Source organism: Mirounga leonina, unplaced genomic scaffold, assembly GCF_011800145.1.
Source record: "Mirounga leonina isolate KUSES-001 unplaced genomic scaffold, KU_Mleo_1.0 Mir_454, whole genome shotgun sequence".
Lineage (NCBI taxonomy): Eukaryota > Metazoa > Chordata > Mammalia > Carnivora > Phocidae > Mirounga > Mirounga leonina.
Window position 1 is genome coordinate 15,723,501 of NW_023270763.1, and position 26,398 is coordinate 15,749,898.

Genomic DNA, 26,398 nt, shown 5'->3' on the forward strand with positions numbered 1-26,398 from the left:
TTTTAATGTATTGTTGGATCCTATTAGCTAGGATTTTGTTGAGGATTTTGGAATCCATATTCATCAGGGATATTGGTCTGAAATTATCCTTTTTGATAGGGTCTTTGCCTGGTTTGGGGATTAAGGTAATGCTGGCCTCATAGAATGAGTTTGGAAGCTACCCTTCTGTTTCTATTTTTTGAAACAGCTTCAGGAGAATAGGTATTATTTCTTCTTTGAATGTTTGGTAGAATTCCCAAGGGAATCCATCAGGCCCTGGACTCTTGTTTTTTGTGAGGTTTTTGATCACTGCTTCAATCTCGTTACTGGTTATTGGCCTATTCAGGTTGTCAATTTCTTCCTGTTTCAGTCTTGGCAGCTTATAGGTTTCCAGGAAGGCCTCCATTTCATCCAGATTGCTCAGTTTATTGGCATATAGTTGTTGATAATAATTTCTAATAATTGTTTCTATTTCCTTGGTGTTAGTTGTGATCTCTCCCCTTTCATTCGTAATTTTATTAATTTGGGTCCTTTCTCTTTTCTTTGGGATAAGTCTGGCCAGTGGTTTATCGATGTTACAATTCTTTCAAAGAACCAACTTCTAGTTTCATTGATCTGATCTACTGTGTTTCTGGTTTCTTATTCATTGATTTCTGCTCTAATTTTAATTATTTCTCTTCTAATGTGTGGCTTAGGCATTGTTTGTTGCTTTTTCTCTAGTTCTTTAAGGTGTAGAGTTAGTTGGTGAATTTGGGATTTTTCTATTTTTTTGAGTGAGGCTTGGATGGCTATGTATTTCCCCCTTAGGACCGCCTTTGCAGTATCCCATAGGTTTTGGACTGATGTGTTTTTGTTCTCATTGATTTCCATGAATTGTTGAAGTTCTTCTTTGATTTCCCAGTTGACCCAAACATTCTTGAGCAGAGTGGTCTTTAGCTTCCAAGTGTTTGAATTTCTTCCAAATTTTTTCTTGTGATTGAGTTCCGGTTTTAAAGCATTGTGGTCTGAGAATATGCAGGGAATAATCTCAATCTGTTGGTATCGGTTGAGACCTGATTTGTGACCCAGTACATGGTCTATTCTGGAGAAAGTTCCATGTGCACTCAAGAAGAATGAGTATTCTGTTGTTTTAGGGTGGAATGTTCTGTAAATATCTATGGGTCCATATGGTCCAATGTATCATTCAAAGCTCTTGTTTCCTTGTTGATTTTTTGCTTAGATGATCTGTCCATTGCTGAGAGTGGAGTATTGAGGTCTCCTACAATTAACGTATTGTTATCAATATGACTCTTTATTTTGAGATTTATTTATTTATTTATTTCACAGAAAGACACAGCGAGAGAGGGGACACAAGTAGGGCGGGTGGGAGAGGGACAAGCAGGCTTCCCGCCGAACAGGGAGCCCGATGTGGGACTCGATCCCAGGACCCTGGAATCATGACCTGAGCCGAAGGCAGACACCTAAGGACTGAGCCACCCAGGTGCCCTCTTTATTTTGGTTAACAGTTGGCTTATGTAGATGGGTGCTCCCACATTGGGGGCATAGATATTTACAATTGTTAGATCTTCTTGTTGGATAGACCCTTTAAGAATGATATAGTGTCCTTCTGTGTCTCTTATTACAGACTTTAGTTTAAAATCTAATTTGTCTGATACAAGAATTGCTACCCCAGCTTTCTTTTGAGGTCCGCTGGCGTGGAAGATGGATCTCCATCCCTTCACTTTCAGTCTGGATGTATCTTTAGGTTCAAAATGAGTCCTTGTAGACAGCATATGGATGGGTCCTGTCTTTTTATCCAATCTGCAACCCTGTGTCGTTTTATGGAAGCGTTTAGGCCATTCACGTTGAGAGTGATTATTGAAAGATATGAATTAATTGTCATCATGGTGCCTGTGAAGACATTGTTTCTATAGATTGTTCCTGTAAATTTCTGTTGTACGTCACTCTTGGGGTCTTTCTCCTTTTATAGAACCCCCCTTAATATTTCTTGCAGGGCCAGCTTAGTGGTCACATATTCTTTCAGTTTCTGCTGGTCGTGGAAGCTCTGCATCTCTCCATCCATTCTAAATGAAAGCCTTGCCAGATAAAGCATTCTTGGCTGCATGTTCTTCTCATTTAGTACCCTGAATATGTCTTGCCAGACTTTTCTGGCTTGCCAGGTCTCTGTGGATAGGTCTGACATTATTCTGATGTTCCTCCCTCTGTACATAAGGAATCTCTTCCCCCTAACTGCCCTTAAGATGGTTTCCTTGGTTCTAAGATTTGCAAGTTTTACTATTATATGATGGGGTGTTGGCCTGTTTTCCTTGATCTTGGGAGGGGTCCTCTCTGCCTCTAGGACTCAAATGTTTGTTTCATTCCCCAGATTAGGGAAGTTCTCAGCTACGATTTGCTCAAATACATCTTCTAGTCCTCTCTCTCTCTCCACTCCCTCTGAGATTCCAATGATTCTGACATTGGAATGCTTCATGGTGTCACTTATTTCTCTGATTCTATTTTCATGGATTCTGAGTTGTTTTTCCCTAGCCTCCTCTTTTCCCTTTTTATCTACTCTATTGTCTTCCAGGTCGCTTATTCACTCTTCTGCCTCAGTTACCCTAGCTGTTAGATTGGATTGGATCTCATTGATAGCATTTTTAAGTTCTGCCAATTCACCTTTCATTTCTGCCCTTAGAGACTCTATGTTGCCATTAGTCGATTTCTCCATTCTAGCCATTGTCTTCACAATTGCTAGCCTGAATTCCATCTCCGACATCTTGGTTATATCTGCATCCATTTGTAAATCTGTGGCATAAGTCATAATCTCTGAGTCTTTTCTATTTTGGGGGCTCCTCCTCCTAGTCATTCTGTTGATGGGTGTTTCAGGGAATGTATAGAGTCCAAATTATTGACCAAAACCCTAGCAAGATGCACCTGTTTTCTTGGGGCCTTAGGGTTGCTGGCCTCTTGTTTTTCCAGCCTGTCTTCTGGGGGATGGGCCTGCCGTGCTGTTACTCAGGCAACCCTGTTTGGGCGGTGTTGCCCTGCCCCCCTGTGGGGGGGGGATGGGTTCAGTGGGAATCAGTCTTTGGGGCTTTTGTTCTCTGGCGGCTTTCCCTGGTGGCTTTCCATGTCTCTTCTGCGAGTCAGAGCAGAAGAGACCATTTCCAACTCCCTGCCTCAGAGCAGAGAGATCGCAGTCTGTTCTTCAGTGAGCTCTCCAGGCCACACTGTCTCTGTTTCTGTCCGTGCTGCTATAAACTGCAGTGTCCTGGGTTGTGCACCCCTCTGCAGTGCTCCCAGTCCTGCCACACATCTCTGCCCTTTGTGTTTCTAAAACCGCCAGCTGCTCCCAGTTCGACCGGGCGACTCCACTGATCCAGGTTTCCACCCTGGGGGCTGCCCTAAAGTCCTTTCCCCACCGCTACCAGTCTGCGAGTCTGTGCCCCATCCGCAGCGTGTGAGGCTGTCACCCACCAGCGGTGTAGGATCCCCACAGCCAGGCACCCTCCCGCTGCCATTTATGCTCTGATATCTGCCCACGGAATCAGGGCTCCCCGCTTCGTACCTCAAAACCAACTGCCTGCGATATTCTGTTTGTAGAGATCCAGATCTTTTTACATCTCAGGCTGGTTTCGTGGGTGCTCAGAGTGGTCTGGTAGATATCCAGCTCAATTCCGCGGACCAGTTGAAATAGGGTCCCCTACTCCTCCGCCATCTTTCCCCCCGAATCAGTGTTTTAGTTTCTTAAATGTCTTTAAATCATTTCAGCTTTGACCCAAGAACTTTATAAAATCTAGTTTTTTGGAGGGAAAAAGAAAAGTCTTTGAGCTGGGAGCTATGTTAGAACAAAAAAGGTGAGGAAGCAAAGGGAAATGCAATCCTACCTTAGCCTCATGGCTTCTTCAAGCCATGCCTGAGGAGAGACAAAAACAGAAAACCAAGAAACTGAAGCAGCCCCAAAGGTTCAGCTGTTTGTGGCTTATGACAGTTCACATTTATAATGCTTTTTAACATCAAAATGTGATTATCTGTTAAACAGGGCAGTATTCACAAAAATAAAATTTAACCACCTTAAATTCTTTTTGGAAACGTGTTACATAAATATATTTCAATAAATAAAATGAATTACTAAGCCAATTAGTAATACTTCCTTAGTTGTTTATATAAGCCAGTTAGAGTCTTCCCTGGTTCTTATCCTTATTATGGCACCACAGCTCAACATCTGGTATAGTCTCCTACTTACTGTCTCTCACAGTTGTGCAGGGATGTGTAGGGACTCTCAGCCCCTGGTCATTATAGAAAAACAAAGCAACACAAAACAACAACAAGAAACTCCTCTCTCTTCAAACCCACAAATATAGCAGGAATACCCATTTTAGTGAAAACAATCTGTTTGCTACAAGGAAATTTAAAACTGGAACAACAGAATAGAAAAGTAGACTTCTCTGAATCACTTTTTAAAGTTAATCACTATGACCCTCAGTCTCCTCCAAGACTCTTCTTAAAGTGATCCTAGGACTTGTTTGATGAAAATTCAAAAGTTGCTAAAACAAACAAACAAACAAACAAATAAACACTGTCATATAGCTGTCACATTGTTTCTCAAATAAAGGTACAGAAGATTTAGGTGGTACATCAAACGGATATTTTTAATTTGTAAGTTATATATATTTTGATAAATATCTATTTATTTTAGAACAAATATAATTGGCATATAAAACTCATAATTTCCACAAATACTATTTCCTAGGACAAGGTTAAAAATTCTGAGTCTCTTTAAAGAAAAATATTAAGTAAACACTGAATATGATAAAAACTGTAAAGGAAACACACAAATGACTGAAGTTTGAGAAATATTGCTTTTATGTTTATTTCAAGTTTATGTGACTAGTTACACTACATCATTGCCTTAATCAATGTTTACATAATTTAAAAACTTTATATCATAAAAGTTACAGGTGAATAATTACAGATTATTGCCTACAAGATTTCTGGTCATTGAAAAAAGTTTTATATCAGATTTGGAACATGACTCTTAATATAATCTTATTTATAAAATAAATTATTTTCACTATTTATAATCTCTCCTGGGAACATGCTAATTTAAGACCTAAATTTATTTAGTTTCTATGTATTAAAAGTTTATTTATAAGCTTTCTCTCTATGAATAATTTGATATTGAATGGGATGAAAAGATCTGACCAAAAGTTTTCCCAGATTTATATATTCATATGATTCCCCCCGCATGAGTTACATGCTGCTGGGTAAGTGAAGGACTGGGACCTAAGGTTTTCTCACATTTATTATATTCACATAATTTCTCCCGAGTATGGATTTTCCTATGTTGGTTAAGGTGTGCACTCTGGCTAAAGGCTTTCTCACATTCATTACATTTATAGGGTTTCTCTCCTGTATGAGTTCTCTCATGTTGATTAAGATGTGTCCTCTGGCTAAAGGCTTTCCCACAAAAACTACATTCATAAGGTTTCTCTCCAGTATGAAGTCTATGATGTTCAGTAAGGGATGTGATACGGCTAAATGCCTTACCACATTGATTACATTTATAGGGCTTCTCTCCAGTATGAATTCTCAGATGTTGAGTAAAGGATGAATGTTGACGGAAGGCTTTCCCACATTCATTGCATATAAAAGGTTTTTCTCCTGTGTGAATTCTCTGATGTTGAATAAGATGTATCCTCTGGCTGAATCTTTTCCCACATTCATCACACTTATAGGGCTTCTCTCCTGTAAGGACTATGTGAGGTTGAGTAAGAGATGAATTGTGGCTGAAAACCTTTCCACATTCACTGGGTTTCTCTTCAGTGTGAATATGATTAGTAAGAAGAATATGTTGATTGAAGATTTTTCCACACTCATTATATTCATAAGGATTATTTCTTACATAGTTTCCCTGATAGTAAATCAAGTCTGAATTACGTTTGATGCTATTTCCTTGTGTGTCAGAATTAAGGGGTATTTTAATTGAAGGAATTCTCTGATGCATAATAAGGTTTGAGTTCACATTATAGTTTTCTCCAAATCTATTACAGTCATGGCTTCTCTCCTGTGTGATCTTTTTGTGGGTGAAAGATACTTGTGCTAAATGTCTCTGCTGGTTTTCTTGGTTAAACTCTAACTGGTAATCAAAATCCCAGAGTCCTCCCAAGATGGAGTACCAGAAACTATCTCCTGTTAGTCTCTCCATTATCATGTCATGATTTTGATTTTCATCAGAAATATTCTGGTTTGGAGTTGATTTTTTGATTTCAGGTCTACTCTCCCCATCTAAAAGAAATTCAGAACATACAAATATTTTGCCATCTTCTCTGTTTTGAAAAAGCAGATTGTTGCACAATGAATTACCAAGTGAAACTGATCATAATGTGGACAAAGCATATGTGGCATAAGTTTTAAAATATGGCCATGTAACAAGGGAGACTATAAAAGTATGACAGAAAGCAGTGAGCAGGGGGAAATTTTAAAATCTGTATGGTAATCATAAGAGATCATCCAGGAGTACCCATGGTTGAAAGGAAATGGAAAGGAGAATAAGAAATATCAGAGAAAGGTCTGTGCTTAGAGGTGGAAGATATTAGAGGAAAGACTATATTTGGAGAAGACAGGTCCAAGTACACCACCTTATAAATCTCATCTGTGGATTATTCTATTGTAGTGCCAGCTACTTGTTTATTTAGTATTTCTTCTTATTTTTAATCTTTTGTTTAAAATGATAAAATGAATGCTTGCTTATAATAACACATTCAAATAATATGGAAATGCATAAAGGAAGAATTTCACCCTTTAGAGGTCATTATTGTTAATAGTTTGGAGCCTGTCTTGCCAGTTTTTTCCTCTGTTCATATAAATATAAATGTAAATCATATTTTGAACAAGCATGAATTGTGATAAAAACAAAACTTCATTTCAGTCCCCTACCACTTCTTTAAACTTAATTTAATGGGGGGCATTCTTATTCTGCTTCTGGAAGAAGATTTGGGCAGGTTCCATGGTTCCCCCTAATTCTTAGATAACAGATACTCCTACTGTTACATTAAGTTACAAACACAGTCTCTATTCAGTAGTTAAAATGTTTAGTCACTTGTTTAATAATCAGAACTCCAAAATTAATCCCTTTTCCTTCCCCTGGGCATCATATTCTTCCTTTCTCCCCACCACCTGCCTCTTTCCCCACCCTACTCTCTTCCTGCTAGTTTTTTCCCTGGCTACTCTTTCACTTCTTTTCCCACTTTAACTATTTCCCTGGCCACCTCTTTCTTCACTCATTGTTGTTTAGTTCCCTTTCTTTTTTTGCGGGGGGGGGGGGGGGGGAGCAGAGGGAGAGGGAGAGAGAGAATCTTAAGCAGACTCCACACCCAGCACAGAGCCTGATGTTGGGCTTGATCTCATGACCCTGATATCATGACCTGAGCCAAAAATCAACAGTTGGACACTTAACCAACCGAGTCACCCAGGTACCCCTGTTTAGTTCCCTTCTAACAAGAGTTTGAGGGTAGAAGCTATGTGGAGGGAGGGATTAAGAGGCCAATTTTTGTATGACTGGGTAGCTTCCCATTCTCACTTTGGCAGAAGATTAAATAGGACCCACTTTGGGAACTCTTATGACTCTTGGGAGGTTTTAGCTGGACCTCTCTTTCTCCTCTCATTTCCATGATCTGGATAGATAAATCTCTATTTTGGACAGTCCCTTGGGACCATCCCTATAGCAATGAATCCTATTGGACAAGATTGAAGATGTTGGATGACTCATAAACACTCATGACACCTTGTCTTGACAAACTTGGGTAGTACAGACAGATCCTAACTCAACAGTTTCTCCTGGCTCACCTATAAAAGCCATTTCATCAGTCAGCTGTTCTTGGGCCTTGGACTGCTTTAGCTTTATCAAATGTAAGTTATGCACTAGTCTTGGTCTTTCAACCATAAGGAATGCATATAAAAGATGAAAGAGTGTTTCCCTTGAAGTTGGCACATATGATTATCATCCTAATTAGGACACTTGGCAGTAAAAGGGCGCACCATTAATAATTATGCCAAGAATCGTCCTGGAAAAATAAAATGGAATTACACCATAATACTGTTTTGTATTTTTTTTTTTTTTAAGAGAGAGAAAGAGAGTGGGAGAGGAGCAGAGAGAATCTTAAACACTCAGTGTGGAGCCTCATGTGGGCCTTGGTCTCACAACCCTGAAATCATGACCTGAGCCAAAATCAAGAGGCCGGAACTTAACGGACTGAGCCACGCAGGTGCCCATGTATATTTCTTTTTTTTCATTACTGCATATCTTGAACACATTTCCATGTCAACAAATACATTTCCATAATTTTTAAAGGTTGTAAAATATCCAATTTTATGGATGTATCATATAAGTATTTTTAATCAATTCACATTGAGGTTGCATTGGACTTAGCGTTACCGCAAACAGCATGGCAAGAATAGTTAGTTGGCCAAACATGAAATAGAAATTGTAGAAAGAAAAAAAAGAAAATTGTGAAAACAGATCAATATGCTTAAAAATATACAAAAAGATACTCAAACAGAACTTACTCTGGTCTAAAATTGTATGTGGAAAAATAGTGATTTAAAAGATTTGTTTTAAACCAATTGACCATTTCAACCAAATTATCAACTGGATCACTTTATTTTCAGCCAAAATTCTTTTGTCTGCCTAGGGACTTTCGCTCTAAAATGTTTAGAATAATTGACTGGAGTTTGAAGACACAACTCCTGCCTAGGAGTAGAATTCAGGGCCTTCATTCCCTATGACCTAGCTTCCAAAACTTTTGTTTGTTTATTCCTAGAAACATGGCAGCTTGATCAACATATTCATGGCTACTTTGGTGACTGCCTTCTTTCCATGTCTTGTCTCTGAGTGAAAAGGGAAAAGTGCTGCTGGTTGGCAGACTTGCCATCTACTGACACCAGGAGGAGTGACAATGCATGGACTATACAGGCACTGTTCCCCCACTCTGGATACCCTCAAGGCACATCAGATCTTCAATCTCAGGGCTACCTATCTACATCCCAGTGGGATGCCAGGGTATAGAGTCTAGATGCCAGGCTGAGACAGTGATTATCTTGGGCTTTTTGTGAAGAACAAATTCTAATCCATTTGCTCTAGCTCCTTACCTAACCTAAGCCTTCATGTTAGCAGACATGACTGCAACTTACCTTAAAAGGAGCATTGATGAGGATGAACACTTTCATCAAGCTATGTATATGAGATCATGTAGAGGTATTGTTCTCTCATTATCCACTGTCTACTTTCTTCCTGGTTTGGCCTTACCTGGCTAGAAACCCAACCATTCACTGAAGCTCCCAAGTCCTACTTTATACTTCTGCTGAATCAATTCCCTATCACATCTTATATTGCCTACCCCTCTGTTGTCTGAGATTATAGAAAAAGTGCTGCTTGGGAAGAAAGTGTTTTCAGATATGGAAGCAGAAGAGCCTCCTGTATCTACACTATGAGAATGACATGAATTCTCTTTTGTGCCCAAGTTCTAAATGAAGTGCAATATCTTGGTCATGGCTATAGACTAAGACTCTTTAGCTTATTGCAGGAGTTCATCAGGCTTTCATTATTCTTGCAGGAGCCTAAGGGCTCTACATCAGGAAAAATAGGGGATTTGCACAGACTACTGTAGTCTCAATGTGGTTACTATTTGTCCCCACTGACTCCATATTCCCTGGATCAACTCTTGGGGTTATGAGCTTTTAATAAAATTAGATTTCTAGGGTACCTACACCTCTGACATCCTTTGTATCTAAGAAGGGATACCTTCTAGATAGGATCTTAGTATAAGCATATTGTGATGCCACTGGGCAACCACAACATCTTGAAGGGCCTTCTGCACTACTGCATACCTCATCTAGTAGACAACTAAGCCTCATCCAATGCCTTTTGAAAGAAATTATTTAGAAGTAGGAAGAAAGGAAACAAGAAAGGAAAGAGGAAGGGAGAGAAGGAGGGAGAAAAGGAAAGAATTAGGGAGAAGAGGGAGGAAAACATTTTTAAAAGTTAATCCTTTTTTTAAAGATTGTATGTATGTATGTATTTATTTATGAGAGAGAGAGAGAGCACGAGCAGGGAGCCTAATGCGGGCTCAATCCCAGGACGCCAGGATCATGACCTAAGCTGAGGGGCAGACACTTAACCAACTGAACCACCCAGGCGCCCCAAGCTTATCCTTTCTATGTGTAAAGCACTATAGTATTTCTAGTTCTCTTTTGTTAATTAAAAAAAAAAAGTGCCATGATTTATAGTGGGTTATAAAATTAATTTAGTGGGTAGAACAATAAATTAAAACTGAAACAAAATAGGCTAAAAAAGATTAGAAACTATCAAAGTTCATCAGACATAGCAGTAAGGATAAATGTTGTTTGGTAAGATTTTGTCTCAATTTTATAGATTATACATACCTTATGGGTTGCAATAAAAATGAATTTTTTAATGAGTGGTGGTTATAAATAATTAAAAACTGTTTTGGTAGAGGTCAGTAAGCTCTTTCTGTAAAGGGTCATATAGTAAATATTTAAGGTTTTGTAGGTCATATGGGCTTTATTGTTTACTCAACTCTGCTGTCATAGTGTAAAAGCAGCCACACACAATATGAGTGACAGAGTGAGTGTGGCTGGGTTCCCATAAAATTGTTTACAAAAACATGTGACTGTAGACAATGTTTTGTTCATACAAAGAGTCTACAACACCAAACAGGGTTATCTGGAAAGGAACCCCCCCCTTGATAATCTAAGATATCCTTATGTTGACCAGTGGTTCATCTTATACTAGCAATGTATGAGAGTACTTTCTTCCCTACAGACTTATCAACATTGTGTGCAGACAAATTTTTGGACTTTTGCTAAACTGATGGGTGAGAAAAGGTTACCTGTATTTTCAATTTGTGTTTCTCTTATGAGTGAGGCTGAACATTTTTCCTTATGTTAAATATATTTGTATTCCTTTATCTAGGAACTGTTCAGTTATGTGTATCTATTGGGCTGTTGGCCTCTGCTTTAGAGGAGCCTTTTATTAATGGGAGCTTAGCCCTTTTGATATAAGTTGCAAATATTTCCCTTTACTGCCACTTGCCTTTTACCCTGCTTATTATTCTACACCATGCAGAGTTTGGGGATTTGTGTCTTTTGAATGTATAAACTTTTCTTTTATGGCTTCTAGATTTTAAATCATAGTTGGAAATGATTTCCCTATTTCAAGGTTATAAAAGATTTTTCCTGTGTTTTCTTCCAGGTCTCTTATTGTTTCATGTTTTACATTTAATGTCTCTGATTCCTTTGGAGTATCTTGGTTTAAGGGTAAGTTATGGATCCAATTTTATCTCTTTCCAGATGGCTACTCACTATTCATTAAAAGGTCTACCTTTTATAACTACACCTGTGGTGAGCATAGCATAAAGATGAATCACTATGTTGTGCACCTGAAACTAATGTAACATTGTGTGTCAATTATACTCAAATAAAAAAAAGGTCTACCTTTTAAATACCAGTTGTCTCAATACCATTTTATTAAGATGTCCACCTTTTCCCTCCTGATTTGAAATAAGGCCTTTATCATATACTAAACTCCTGCATACATCTGGGTCTATTTCTGGATTTCCTATTCTGTTCAGTTGGTCTGCCTTGTTCTAATAAAATTTTATTGTATATTATCTAGTTTAAATAATCCCTTTTATTGTTTTTCCTTTCAGAGTTTTCCAGATTATTTTTGTTTTGGCTCTTTTCTTTTCTATTTTTTTTTTATATGTTCAATTAGCCAACATATAATCAATACGAACTTTAGAATGAGCTTCTAGATTCCTCTAAAATCTTGAAGGCACTTTTTATGGGATTACATTACATGTATATTAGGGACACTGACATCTTGGTATGTCCATTTATTCAAGTTTATTTTTGTGTCTGTCAGAGTGTTTTTTTAAATTTTTTTTAAATTAAAAAAAATTTTTAAAAACATTTTAAAAAAGATTTTATTTATCTGAGAGAGAGAGAGTGAGAGAGAGAGAGTTCACGAAAGGGGGTAGAGTCAGAGGGAGAAGCAGACTCCCCACTGAGCAGGGAACACAATGTGGGACTCGATCCTGGGACTCCAGGATCATGACCTGAGCTGAAGGCAGTCACTCAACCAACTGAGCCACCCACGTGCCCCTGTCAGAGTGTTTTAAAGTTCCTCATGCAGGTGTTGCACATTTCTTGTTAAAAGTTTATTTCTAGTACATTTAATTTTGCTCCCTAATTGTTTTGAATTTCTCTTCCATTTGAACCCTGTATCCTGATGGCAGGGCTTTATTTCAAGCAAGCATTGGAGTATGTGTGAGTCACAAGGTGATTAATTTTGGCTGTGTGGAGATTGGGGGAAGGCAGGCAAGTGTTCTGCCTGGCTTGTTTCTAGGTGGGCCTTTGTAGCACTGGGGCTGCCTTCCTTCCTTGAGACCTGGTGACCCAGAAACAATAGACTCTGCTTCAAGTATAGAGTGCCCATTTTCCTGGAAAATGCCTGGATTTATTTTGCTTAGAGAGAAAGAGAGAGAGAGAGAGAACAAGCAGGGGGAGTAGGTGGGGGAGAAGCAGGCTCCTCGCTGAGCAGGGAGCTGATGCGGGGCTCAATCCCAGGACCCTGGGATCATGACCCAAGTCGAAGGTAGATGCTCAACCAACTGATCTACCCAGGAGTCCCATCCACATTCTTTATAATGGTTATACAGTAATTAATGTATGTGCATACCATAATTTATTTAACCTTTATTGGTCAACATTTAGGTAGTTTACAGTCTTGTTGTTTCCCCCAAAATGAATATCCGTTATATAAGTCAGTTGTCACATGTGACAGTTCAGGTGGGTTTTGATATATTGTTTGATATATTTGCTATATTGTTCTGTTACTTATATTTATTTTGTGCATAGGGATGACTAGAAACCAACCAACACCATAAATGTCTTGATTGAACAATAAAGGATTTTCTATCAAAAGCAAAAAAATTTCTTTTTCTAGGTGTTTTATTTTTTTAGTTACTATTAAATGGGCTCTTCTCTTCCATCTTATTTTCTAACTGGTAGTTGTTTGTGCTTTTATCTTCACTCCACTTCAACAATTATTTACCTGATTAATACAGTTATACTCTGAACTTAGATCCATATAAAGAATCTCAAACTCAGTGTCACACTCTCTTGCCCAGTGAGTAGACTATGCCCTTATTCACATTCTACTTGCTTTCTGATCTCATCTAGAACTCCCCTGCTTTGACTCTTCTATTGTTTTCTAGTTTCCAGTCCTCTTCAGGCCTTACTTTACTTCTTGTCACTTCTTGGAATCTATGTCAAATCACCTGAATTAACAAACTCTCAGTTTTCCTCCTTTAGTTCCACCCATCTAACAGGCCCTCAGCCTGAGCTCTACAAAGCCTTTCTGGTGCCGAGTAGAACAGGAGAAATGGCATATGCATAGACACTGGAAACCACAAACCCACAGGGCAAAATCTCATTTGGATCCTGCTTGGTAATCTCTTTGGTCAGCTTCCACTGACCTTAGTAAGCTAGAGCAAGTGCTCCTCAAGTTCTGTACTTACCCCCACCATTCCTTTACATTCAATAGGGGACCTTGCCTTCAACTTTACCAAGAAAATAGAAAATAACCATGTGTGAACTCCCCCAAATCTGCCACCAACAAACTTACTTACACACAAAATCACCCTAATCTCCTTCCTAATCCCACTTTCATCTCTTCTAGAACCTTGCTCCGTATTTTGTATCTATTTTCTACTTGCTCCCTCTTTTAACCCCTCCCCTTCAGTATTATAAACAAGCTAAAACCATTCCTGCTTAGAACAACCCTCTTTTGACACCACCTTCTATTCTCCCATATATCCTCTATTGTCTCCCTTTCTCATTCTAGCATCTTGTAAGAATACTGCATACTTACCAGGTCTACCTTTTTACCTCCTGTTCACTCAACAATGTACTAACTGGTAACTACTAATCACTCCCCTGTTATTTCTCTTATTAATTAATATAATTACTAACCTCTTTGTTGCTAAATCCACTGGACATTTTCTGGATCTTACCTTAGTGAGGAAGATGTTTCTAGGTAAATAGGCATCAGTAGATGCCAGTAAGGCAAGCAGTACCCCAGAGGGCAAGCCAGAATTAGATGAGTCCATCAACTGAAATGTTTTACCACATCCTCATAAGAGGAACCAGTCACTGTGTTCCTGTGTCTTACAGGATATTGCAAAAATGCAAGCTGTCTCCTTGGAGGAGATGGCCAGGTGCTTATTCCTGACAAGGAAGGAGGAAGTCATTTGTTCAAGCTGACCTGTGAACCAAGAGCCTTAGGCATCCACAAAATAAGTTCTGGAAATTTTAAGTTAGCAATTATTTTCTCTAGCTGGGGGTCTGTGGATAGGGACATAATGGGAGACAGCTTGGATCTTACAAATGGATATGCCTGTGGGGAAAAAATACATACCTAAGGGAAATTCTTCGCTGTAAGTGCCTATGCTGGCAATTCACGTGGGAAGGGAGTTTTTCATTTTCTTCCTTTAGTTTTCTACTTCCCAGGTTTCAAGGTGTGGAGATTCATAGAAATAACGTCACCTACTGTTGTTGGGGAAAGTGTTAGGGGTTCCTGAAAAAATGTTTTATTAGCTTCTACCCATGGGATGCCAGCACTGGTCAGACCAAAATTCAGGTTCATTGAGGCTGAAAGAGGAACAGGTTTCCTACCCAAGATGACCTGGAGCACTAGAAGCAAGAAGGACAGCCAAGTCAGAGCCACCTTGAAAAAGAAGCTGAAGTTTGAATGACAGAAAACCAAGTCCAAATGGGAAAACCAGGTGCCAGAGCAAAGAATCAGGGTGGAAACTAAATAGAGATGGGGTAGCTTAGCCTGGCTTAATAAACTAGAGTGTAAAATACCTAACTCAGTATCTGGCATACATTTAAAAGTCAACTACTTACTAATATAACCGGGCAGAACATTGTAGGTGGTATGCCAACAATAGGGAGCTGAGGTTTTGGGGTTTTTGTTTTGTTTTGTTTTTTTTTGGTTAAGAACTCTCATATTTAATGGATGCTTTAAAGAGAGAGTATAACGTCAACAGATCCAGGTTTTGAAATACTTAATTAAAATGATAGCATGACATTCATAAACAAAAATATAATCTAAAAATCTGGGAAGAGAATACGGGTGAAATATTGAGGCTAAAAATATAGAAATGGGAAAATACCATAGAAGGGTTACTTAAAAACAATGTACTACAGAGCAGAGCACCAAGCCTATAGGAATGCATGCTTTTAGAAGAATAAAAAGGGAGAGAAAGCAGTGAAGGAGCAGATAGAGATACTGGACACAGACTACAAGAAGCAAGAATTGTGTACATCACAAGCCAGAGTGGAAGAAAATTTCAAGAAAGTAAAGTCAACACAATCCAATGCAACAAGATCATAGGAGACAATAACTGTTTTTTGTTCGTTTGTTTGTTTTAGCCACTGGATTTGACTGAAGGAAGTTAGTGGTAATCTCCAAGAAAACAATTTTAATAGTACAGATAGGATAGGGGTCATATCACAAAGGTAATCAAGAGAATTAAAATTGAGGCTATGCGTTTTAGACAAGTTTAAAGAGTTTGATAATAAAAGGAAAAAATGAAAAGCAGGTAAAAATGGCAGAAGACCTTTGATATGGAAAAGAAAGATTTAAAGAATACTGAGAGGATGTATGAATAAAAAACAGAAAGTGCTATGTGGAGATTTGCAACATCAAGGTATTTATGAACGTTAAAATTAATACCTTCACACTAATTTTTGTGTTGTGTGAATTTTTTAATAATAAGTATATATTGGGGCGCCTGGGTGGCTCAGTTGGTTAAGCGACTGCCTTCGGCTCAGGTCATGATCCTGGAGTCCCTGGATCGAGTCCCACATCGGGCCCCCTGCTCGGCGGGGAGTCTGCTTCTCCCTCTGACCCTCCCCCCTCTCATGTGCTCTCTCTCATTCTCTCTGTCTCAAATAAATAAATAAAATCTTTAAAAAAAAATAATAATAAGTATATATTATCTGTTTAATTGGAAAAAAAATAAGAGGGCCATTTCCACTTTGGAACAAAGTCAAACATAAACTGGATTTTTAAAAAGGCCTCAGTATTCTTTAAATCCCAGAGGCAGAGACTTAGAGCACAGTAAGTTAAATATTTCAGAAGCAACTGCTTCTCATCACTGAGCAGCAAATACCCAAATGCTTGCTCCTCACCTGTGTGAGTATCCAGTGGGCTGTCTCTTTCCATCACCCACTGCTCCTCTTGCTCCAAATGAGAGATCACCTCTGGCTTATAAAGTTGATGTCCTATTCATGGAAAAAATGTATGTCATAGAAGTTTGTACAAGGAACAAAAATCTCTCTCAGAACTCATTTCCAACCTTTTTGGTCTTTAGGGCCTCTGGATTTGGAAAGGGGAAACTTCAGAAGCAGCAAAATAAAGCTACCCATCTCAAACTCAATAAAGTCAAGACCTATTACCTGAGGAGAAACAGCAGGAAACAAAGGTCCTCTGTCTCCAGCACTGATTATTATTCTGAACTACATTCACAAAAGATTTGGAAATTTTCACCACTTAAGGAAATAAACCCATTTAGAATGGTTTCTACTTTTACAGGGACAACATCCTTACCCAGTGCTACCAGATTCCTGTAGTTCTCCAGCATCACATCTCGGTAAAGGTTCTTCTGAGCAGGGTACAGCTGGTCCCATTCTTCTCTGGTGAAGTTCACTGCCACATCCTGGAATGTCAGTGATTCCTGAAAATATCAAGTGCATCCCTGCTTAGCCAGACACCAGTTTTTACAGGGCCCGTAGGGGAAGGGGCAAAGGTGCAGCAGTGAAAAAGGTTAGGATGTCTGAGCCGTTGTGCTGACTGTCTTCAGGGCTCTCTCTCAGTAATCTAGGTCAAAATTTTTGAAACAACAATTAGTATCTATCATCTTTCAAGTCAGACATAAAAACATGCATGAAGTAATGCTTGCTTTTAAGCTTTTTACAGTTTGTTGCAAGGGAAAGACTCATCATCTAAACAATTAAAAAATGTGGGAAATTTATGCTGTAAGATTTCAGAAATAAGAGATTTCAGAATTGGTTGAAATACTGTAAGGAGGCGTCAAGTTGGTGGATTTTGTGTATCCTTAACAGATTTTTAAACACTGGACAGAATTGGAGAGAGGATAATCCAGTGGGTTAAAAAAAAAAAAAAAAAAAGGCAACAAGGGCAAACAGTTGGTTCAGAGTAGGAGACACATGATGCATGTGGGGATCAGTAAAAGACACTGCCTCATTACAGTTAGGATATTCAAATAAAAAAGGGTCACCTCTAAATTTTCTCCACTGTCAATGCTTTTTTTAAATTATGTTATATTAATCAAATAACAATTATGTTATGTTATGTTAATACATCATTAGTGTTTGATGTAGTGTTCCATGATTCATTGTTTGTGTATAACACCCAGTGCTCCGTGGAGTACATACCCTCTTTAATACCCATCACCAGGCTAACCCATCCCCCCATTCCCCTCCCCTCTAGAACCCTGAGTTTGTTTCTCAGAGTCCATAGTCTCTCATGGTTTGTCCCCCCTCTGATATCCCCCCTTTCATTCTTCCCTTCCTGCTATCTTCTTCTTCTTCTTTTTTTAACATATAATGTATTATTTGTTTCAGAGGTACGGTGTAGTTCAGAGGTGATTCAACAGTCTTACACAATTCACAGTGCTCACCATAGCACATACCCTCCGCAGTGTCTATCACCCAGCCACGCCATCCCTCTCACCCCCCACCACTCCAGCAACCCTCAGTTTGTTTTCTGAGATTAAGAATTCCTCATATCAGTGAGGTCATATGATACATGTCTTTCTCTGATTGACTTATTTCGCTCAGTATAATACCCTCCAGTTCCATCTACATCGTTGCAAATGGCAAGATTTCATTCCTTTTGATGGCTGCATAATATTCCATTGAATATATATACCACATCTTCTTTATCCATTCATTTGTTGATGGACATCTTGGCTCTTTCCACAGTTTGGCTATTATGGACATTGCTGCTATAAACATCAGGGTGCACGTACGCCTTCGGATCCCTACATTTGTATCTTTGGGGTAAATACCCAGTAGTGCAATTGCTGGATCGTAGGGTAGCTCTATTTTCAACTTTTTGAGGAACCTCCATACTGTTTTCCAGAGTGGCCACACCAGCTTGCATTCTCACCAACAGTGTAGGAGGGTTCCCCTTTCTCCACATCCCCACCAACATCTGTCATTTCCTGACTTGTTAATTTTAGCCATTCTGACTGGTGTGAGGTGGTATCTCATTGAGGTTTTGATTTGGATTTCCCTGATGCCGAGAGATGTTGAACACTTTTACATGTGTCTGTTGGCCATTTGGATGTCTTTTCTGGTTCCATACAAATTTTAGGATTATTTGCTCCATTTCTTTGAAAAAAGTTGATGGGATTTTTTTTTTTAAAGATTTTATTTATTTATTTGAGAAAGAGAGAGAGCACATGAGAAGAGGGAGGGTCAGAGGGAGAGGCAGACTCCCCGCTGAGCAGGGAGCCCGATGCGGGACTCGATCCTGGGATTCCAGGATCATGACCTGAGCCAAAGGCAGTCGCTCAACCAACTGAGCCACCCAGGCGCCCATGTTGATGGGATTTTGATTGGGATTGCATTGAATGTGTAGATTATTCTAGGTAGCATTGATATCTTCACAATATTTGTTCTTCCAATCCATGAGCATGGAACGTTTTTCCATTTCTTTGTGTCTTCCTCAATTTCTTTCATTAAGTATTTTATAGTTTTCTGAGTACAGATCCTTTGCTGCTTTGGTTAGATTTATTCCTAGGTATCTTATGGTTTTAGATGCAATTGTAAATGGGATCAACTCCTTAATTTCTCTTTCTTCAGTCTTGTTGTTGGTGTATAGGAATGCCACTGATTTCTGTGCATTGATTTTATATCCTGCCACTTGACTGAATTCCTGTATGAGTTCTAGCAGTTTTGGGGTGGAGTCTTTTGGGTTTTCCACATAAAGTATCATATCATCTGCAAAGAGTGAGAGTTTGACTTCTTCTTTGCCGATTTGGATGCCTTTTTTTCTTTCTGTTGTCTGAATGCTGTTGCTAGGACTTCTAATACTATGTTGAATAGCAGTGGTGATAGTGGACATCCCTGCCGCGTTCCTGACCTTCGGGGGAAAGCTCTCAATTTTTTCCCTTTGAGAATGATATTTGCTCTGGGTTTTTCATAGATGGCTTTTATGATATAGAGGTATGTACCTTCTATCCCTATACTCTGAAGAGTTTTGATCAAGAAAGGATACTGTACTTTGTCAAATGCTTTTTCTGCATTGATTGAGAGGATCATATGGTCCTTGTTCTGTCTTTTATTAATGTATTGTATCACATTGGTTGATTTGCGGATGTTGAACCAACCTTGCGGGCCAGGGATAAATCCCACTTGGTCGTGGTGAATAATCCTTTTAATGTACTGTTGGATCCTATTGGCTAGTATTTTGGTGAGAATTTTTGCATCCATGTTCATCAGGGATATTGGTCTGTAATTCTCCTTTCTGATGGGGTCTTTGGTTTTGGGATCAAGGTAATGGTGGCCTCATAAAACGAGTTTGGAAGTTTTCCTTCCATTTCTATTTTTTGGAAGAGTTTCAGAAGAATAGGTATTAATTCTTCTTTAAATGTTGGGTAGAATTCCCCTGGGAAGCCATCTGGCCCTGGGCTTTTGTTTGTTGGGAGATTTTTGATGACTGCTTCAATTCCTTAGTGGTTATAGGTCTGTTCAGGTTTTCTATTTCATCCTGGTTCAGTTTTGGTAGTTGATACATCTCTAGGAATGCATCCATTTCTTCCAGGTTATCTAATTTGCTGGCATAGAGTTGCTCATAATATGTTCTTATAATTGTTTGTATTTCTTTGGTGTTGGTTGTGATCTGCCCTCTTTCATTCATGATTTTATTTATTTGGGTCATTTTTCTTTTTGATAAGTCTGGCCAGGGGTTTATCAATCTTGTTAATTCTTTCAAAGAACCAGCTCCTAGTTTTGTTGATCTGTTCTACTGTTCTTGATTGATTTCTGCTCTGATCTTTATTATTTCTCTTCTCCTGCTGGGTTTAGGCTTTATTTGCTGTTCTTTCTCCAGCTCCTGTAGGTGTAGGGTTAGGTTGTGTATTTGGGACCTTTGTTTCTTGAGAAAGGCTTGTATTGCTATATACTTTCCTCTTAGGACTGCCTTTGCTGTATCCCAAAGATTTTGAACAGTTGTGTTTTCATTTTCATTGGTTTCCATGAATTTTTTAAATTTTTCTTTAATTTCCTGGTTGACCCATTCATTCTTTAGTAGGATGCTCTTTAACCTCCATGTATTTGAGTTCTTTCTGACTTTCCTCTTGTGACTGAGTTCTAGTTTCAAAGCCTTGTGGTCTGAAAATATGCAGGGAATGATCCCAATCTTTTGGTACCAGTTGAGACCTGATTTGTGACCTAGGATGTGATCTATTCTGGAGAATGTTGCATGGGCACTAGAGAAGAATGTGTATTCTGTTGCTTTGGGATGGAATGTTCTGTATATATCTGTCAAGCCCATTTGGTCCAGTGTGTCATTTAAAATCTTTATTTCCTTGTTGATCTTTTGCTTAGATGATTTGTCCATTTCAGTGAGGGGGTGTGTTAAAGTCCCCCACCATTATTGTATTGTTTTCGATGTGTTTCTTTGCTTTTGTTATTAATTGGCTTATATAATTGGCTGCTCCCATGTTAGGGGCATAGATATTTACAATTGTTAGATCTTCTTGTTGGATAAACCCTTTAATTATGATATAGTGTCCTTCCTCACCTCTTATTATAGTCTTTGGTTTAAAATCTAATTTGTCTGATATAAGGATTGCCACCCCAGCTTTCTTTTGTTGTGCATTAGCATGGTAAATGGCTTTCCACCCCCTCACTTTCAATCTGGGGGTGTCTTTGGGTCTAAAATGAGTCTCTTGCAGACAGCATATCGACGGGTCTTGTTTTTTTTATCCAATCTGATAGCCTGTGTCTTTTGATTGGGGCATGTAGCCCATTTACATTCAGGGTAACTGTTGAGAGATATGAATTTAGTGCCATTGTATTGACTGTAAGGTGATTGTTACTGTATATTGTCTATGTTCCTTTCTGGTCTATATTGCTTTTAGGCTCTCTCTTTGCTTAGAGGACCCCTTTCAATATTTCTTGTAGGGCTGGTTTCATGTTTGCAAATTCCTTTAGTTTTTGTTTGTCCTGGAAGCTTTTTATCTCTCCTTCTATTTTCTGTGACAGTCTAGCTGGATATAGTATTCTTGGCTGCATATTTTTCTCATTTAGTGCTCTGAAGATATCATGCCAGTCCTTTCTGGCCTGCCAGGTCTCTGTGGATAGGTCTGTTGCCAATTTAATGTTTCTGCCATTTTAGGTTACAGATCTCTTGTCCCGAGCTGCTTTCAGGACATTTTCTTTGTCTCTGAGACTCATAAGTTTTACTATTAGATGTCGGGGTATTTACCTGTTTTTATTGGTTTTGAGGGGTGTTCTCTGTACCTCCTGGATTTTGATGCCTGTTTCCTTCCCCAAATTATGGAAGTTCTCTGCTATAATTTGCTCCAGTATACCTTCTGCCCCTCTCTCTCTTCTTCTAGGATCCCAATTATTCTAATATGGTTTCATCTTATGGTATCACTTATCTCTCGAATTCTGCCCTCATGATCTAGTAGTTGTTTATCTCTCTTTTTCTCAGCTTTATTTTCCATCATTTGGTGTTCTATATCACTAATTCTCTCTTCTGCCTCATTTATCCTAGCAGTTAGAGCCTCCATTTTTGATTACACCTCATTAATAGCCTTTTTGATTTCGACTCGGTTAGATTTTAGTTCTTTTATTTCTCCAGAAAGGGTTTCTCTAATATCTTCCATGCTTTTTTCAAGCCCAGCTAGTATCTTTAAAATCATCATTCTGAACTCTAGTTCCAACATCTTACTAATGCCTGTATTGATTAGGTCCCTGGCAGTCAGTACTGCCTCTTGTTCTTTTTTTTGAGATGATTTTTTCCATCTTGTCATTTTGTCCAGAGGAGAACAGATGAATGAGAGAACAAAATGCTAACAGGGTAAAAACGTCCCCAGAAAAAATATATACTAAACAAATCAGAAGAGACCTGAAACTGGGGGAAAAGAAAGGGAAAGAAAGGAAAAAGATTAAAAAAAAAAAAAGATAAAAACAAACAAGAAAAACAAAAAGAAAACAGAATATGATTAAATATGATCAGGCTGATGCATAGATCAGTGCCACACACTAGATTTGGGCGTATTTTGGTCTGTTAGAAGAAAGTGCCTCCCAAAATTTTAAAGAAAGAAAAACTTATATATGTACAAAAATAAGGGTAAATATGATGAAGGGATGGAATATGACTGTAAATGTGAAAATTATACAAGATTTTATAAAAGGAATTGAGAAGAAGTTGGTTGAAAAAAGAAAGAAAAGGATTTTTTAAAAAGGGGGGGAGGAATGTGATCAGGCAGGAGACTAGAATAAAGCCATACACTAGAGATTTAGGGTATATTTTGGTCTATTAGAGGAAACTATATTCCAAAATTTTAAAGAGAGAACAACTTACATATATATATATATATACCAAAAATAAGGTTAACTACTATGAAGGGATAGAATATGACTCTAAAAATGAAAAATAAAAAAGATTTTTAAAAAAAGGAATTGATAAGATGTTGGTTGAAAACGGGAAAAAATAAAAAAAAAAAGAAAAAGAAAGTTAAAAAAAATAACTTTGAAAGACTAAAGAATCATGGGAAAAAAGCCATGAATTCTATGTGCAGTATTCCCCTAGCGCTGGAGTTCTGCCATTTCATTGATCGGTAAACTTGGTCTTGGCTGGCTGTTCTTGCTGATCTTCTGGGGGAGGGGCCTGTTGCCGTTGTTTCCAAATGTCTTTGCCGGAGGTGGAATTGCCCCGCCTTTGCCCGTCCGGGCTAAGTAATCTGCTCAGATTTGCTCTCGGGAGCTTTTCTTCCCTGCAAGCTTTCCGTACAGCTTTGGAGGACGAGAGTGAAAATGGCAGCCTCCCAATCTCCGCCCCGGAGGAGCTGAGAACTCGGGGCCCCACTCCTCAGTGCGCCCCCAGAGAAAAGCAGTCAATTACTCCTGTCTCCTCCGTCTCCGGCGGCACTCAGTGCTCACTCGGCCTGTGACCGAGCATCTCTATCTCTGGCACCCGACGCCGTGTGGAGTCTCCAAACCCAGTAGGTCCCTGCGGTGCACTCCCGGGTCGCTCCTTCCGGGGAAGGAAGGGGGGTCTCCCCGGATCTGCCGCTTGTTGGGTCCCTGCTGGAGGAGCAGTGGCCCGACTGTGCCGCGGATCACGGTTTATGGCAACCCCGAGCTGAGAGCCCGCGCCTGGGCTCCGTCTCTGCAGCCGGCTTCCCTGCTCTGATACCTGGGAGCTCTGCCGCACTCAGGCACCCCCGGTCTTCCTGTGACCCCGAGGGTCCTGAGACTACACTGTCCCCACGAGGGTTCTAGTCCCCGCTTAGCCACTGGACCGACGTCCCTCAGCGGAGCCGACTTCTAAAAGTTCCGATTTTGTGCTCCGGGGCTCTATCACTTGCCAGAAGCGGCCGACAGAGGCCCCCTCCCCCGCCGTCTATCTTCCCGAATATTGCCTTGGATTCACTTCTCCGCATGTCCTACCTTCCAGAAAGTGGTTGCTTTTCTGATTAGAGAGTTGCTGCTATTCTTTTCTTCGATCTCCTGTTGAGTTTGTAGGTGTTCAGAATGGTTTGATCCCTATCCAGCTGAATTCCTGGGACCAGACGAAACCCAGGTCTCCTACTCCTCCACCATCTTGCTCCTCCCTGTCCTCCACTGTCAATGCTTTTTAATAATACTTTTGCCCTAAGATACACACACATATAAACACAGGCACATAGAACCAATATATACCTCCCCCTCTTCCCTTACTACCTAATCCCTCCAAAATACCACCCATTTCATGGGTATAATACTCTTTAGAATGAGTGTGGTGTTACAAATAAGTGCTTTGTCGCCCATAAGTTAACAGTCAATATTTAAGTACAGCAGTAGCATTTTACTTAAATTAATTTTCATGCTTTGATAACATATCTTCCTAAAATATATTTCAATTAAGTGACATAGGCAATTTAGAGATGAATCACCAAGGCTGGAAGAAATTAAATAATTTATCCAAGAACATACAGCTAATAAATAGCAGGAACTGGATTTCATCTTTGATCTTATTCTAAAGCCTATGCTCTTACCATCATACCACAAAAATGTCTTTTCTGCATTTATGAATATTTTCTCTCTGTGATTTTTATTTCTAATTTCCATTCTACTTTCCCCATGCTTCTTAAGGGTAGCACCAGGGTGAAGAAAACAAGGAATTAATAGTCTACATTCTTTAATATCTGCCTTTGTAGTTCCTTTTTTGGCTATTTTAATTAGTACTTTCCCTGTATATCTATTTTTAAAGATTTTATTTATTTGACAGAGAGAGAGAGAGATCACAAGTAGGCAGACAGGCAGGCAGAGGGAGAGGGAGAAGCAGGCTCCCTGCCGAGCACGGAGCCCAATATGGGGCTTGATCCCAGGACACTGGGATCATGACCTGAGCCAAAGGCAGACGCTCAACCGACTGAGCCACCCAGGAGCCCCTCCTTCTATATATTCTAATGATGATCTTCCATTTGGGTTGCCAGTTTCTTCTCTTTTTTTCTTCTTTTAAAAAATATCCTTATTTGAATTCTATTTTTAATTAGAATATTAATTTATATTAATATAAAAACATAAAAAAAGTACTTGGTGAAAAAAAAAAAAGCACTCTCCCAGGCTTCTTTCCTCTCTATCCAGCTCTTACACCCAATCACTATTCATAGTTTTTAGTGTATTTCCCCAGAATTCTTTATGCAAATATGAATATGGATTCTCATTTCCTCCCACTTTTTTTTTTTTAACCTCAGAGGTAATGTATACATTGTTTTGTTTTGTTTTTTAAGGATTTTATTTATTTATTTGAGACAGAGAGAATGAGAGAGAGAGAGCACATGAGAGGGGGGAGGGTCAGAGGGAGAAGCAGGCTCCCCGCTGAGCAGGGAGCCCGATGCGGGACTCGATCCAGGGACTCCAGGATCATGACCTGAGCCGAAAGCAGTCGCCCAACCAACTGAGCCACCCAGGCGCCCTGTATACATTGTTTTTTAACTTAACAATTTAATGCTGGAAATCTTACCATTTCAGACATATTAGGATATGGCTTCATTATTGTTTTTAAACTCAAAAAATTTTGACAATAATTTCAGACTTAAAGAAAAGTTGCAAGAATAAAAAAAAATTCCTCTTCTCTCCTTTTTTCTATAATTTTTCTAGACTGTTTAAAAGTTGCAAATATGATGTCCCATTGCCTCTAAAAAATTCAGTGTTTATTCTCTAAAAACAAGGAATTCTCTTTTTTTTTTCCCATTTGATAGTTGCTTTATTGCAGTAGTCTGAAACCGAACCCATCATATCTCCAAGGTATGCCTATATTTTAAAAACAAGGAATTCTCTTACATAACAATAGCACAGTGATCAAAATCAGGAAATTAACATTGATACAGTACTGTTGTCTAAACCATATACTTATTCAGATTCCACTAAATGTCCTTTATAACAAAAGAAAATTCAAGATGGTGCACTGCATTTGTCTTCTATCTTTTGTCTCCTTTAATCTGCAAGTTACTAAACCTTTCTTTACATTTTATAACAGATATTTGGGAAAGGACAGGCTAGTTATTTTGAGAATAAACCTCAGTTTGGGCTTCTTTAATGTCTCCTCATGAGTAGATTCACACCATACACTTTTGGCAGGGATAGTACGGATACTCGATTCTTGTCAGTGAATCATCAGGAGGCACATTATTGACTAGTTCCATTCCTGGCAATGTTAACTTTGGTAATGTCATTAAAGTGGTTATCTACCAGTAATATCCGCTGCAAAATTACTATTTCATCCTGTAATTAATAAGTATCTTGTGGGGGAGATACTTTGAGACTGTGTAAATATTTTGTTCTTCCTCAAACTTTTATCCAGTAGTTTTAGCACTGATACTTCTTGCCTGAATCAATTATAATTATGATAGTTGCTAAATGGTGCTTTTTTAAATCTATCATTCTTTGTATAAGTTGGCTTTCTACTGTGATGAAGAGGTTTCCCTTCTTATTCATTAATTAATTTATATTGGGTGGATTTATTCACTTATATTCAATGAGTTATAATCATTTGTTATCACTACTTATTTTACTGCTCAGATTGTCCTAGATTAGCCGG

At 38.9% G+C, this 26,398-nt stretch overlaps 1 protein-coding gene across 5 annotated transcripts in view; it reads right to left on the reverse strand.

Annotated features, from left to right (window-relative positions):
* The window catches only part of MRPS17 (mitochondrial ribosomal protein S17), a 97,817-nt gene that overhangs the window by 42,339 nt on the left and 29,080 nt on the right, over positions 1 to 26,398 (reverse strand). For 3 of the 5 annotated variants that reach the window (XM_034988767.1, XM_034988766.1, XM_034988765.1), the window contains 3 exons: positions 16,658 to 16,784; positions 16,240 to 16,332; positions 4,805 to 6,246 (listed from right to left, as the gene is read on the reverse strand). In XM_034988767.1, the coding sequence (XP_034844658.1) occupies positions 5,189 to 6,246; positions 16,240 to 16,332; positions 16,658 to 16,691 (1,185 nt within the window). In that variant the 5' untranslated portion in view covers positions 16,692 to 16,784 and the 3' untranslated portion in view covers positions 4,805 to 5,188. Of the gene's footprint in view, positions 1 to 4,804; positions 6,247 to 14,458; positions 14,590 to 16,239; positions 16,333 to 16,657; positions 16,785 to 26,398 lie in introns of those variants that run through there. The other 2 variants (XM_034988768.1, XM_034988769.1) reach the window with 2 other exon arrangements.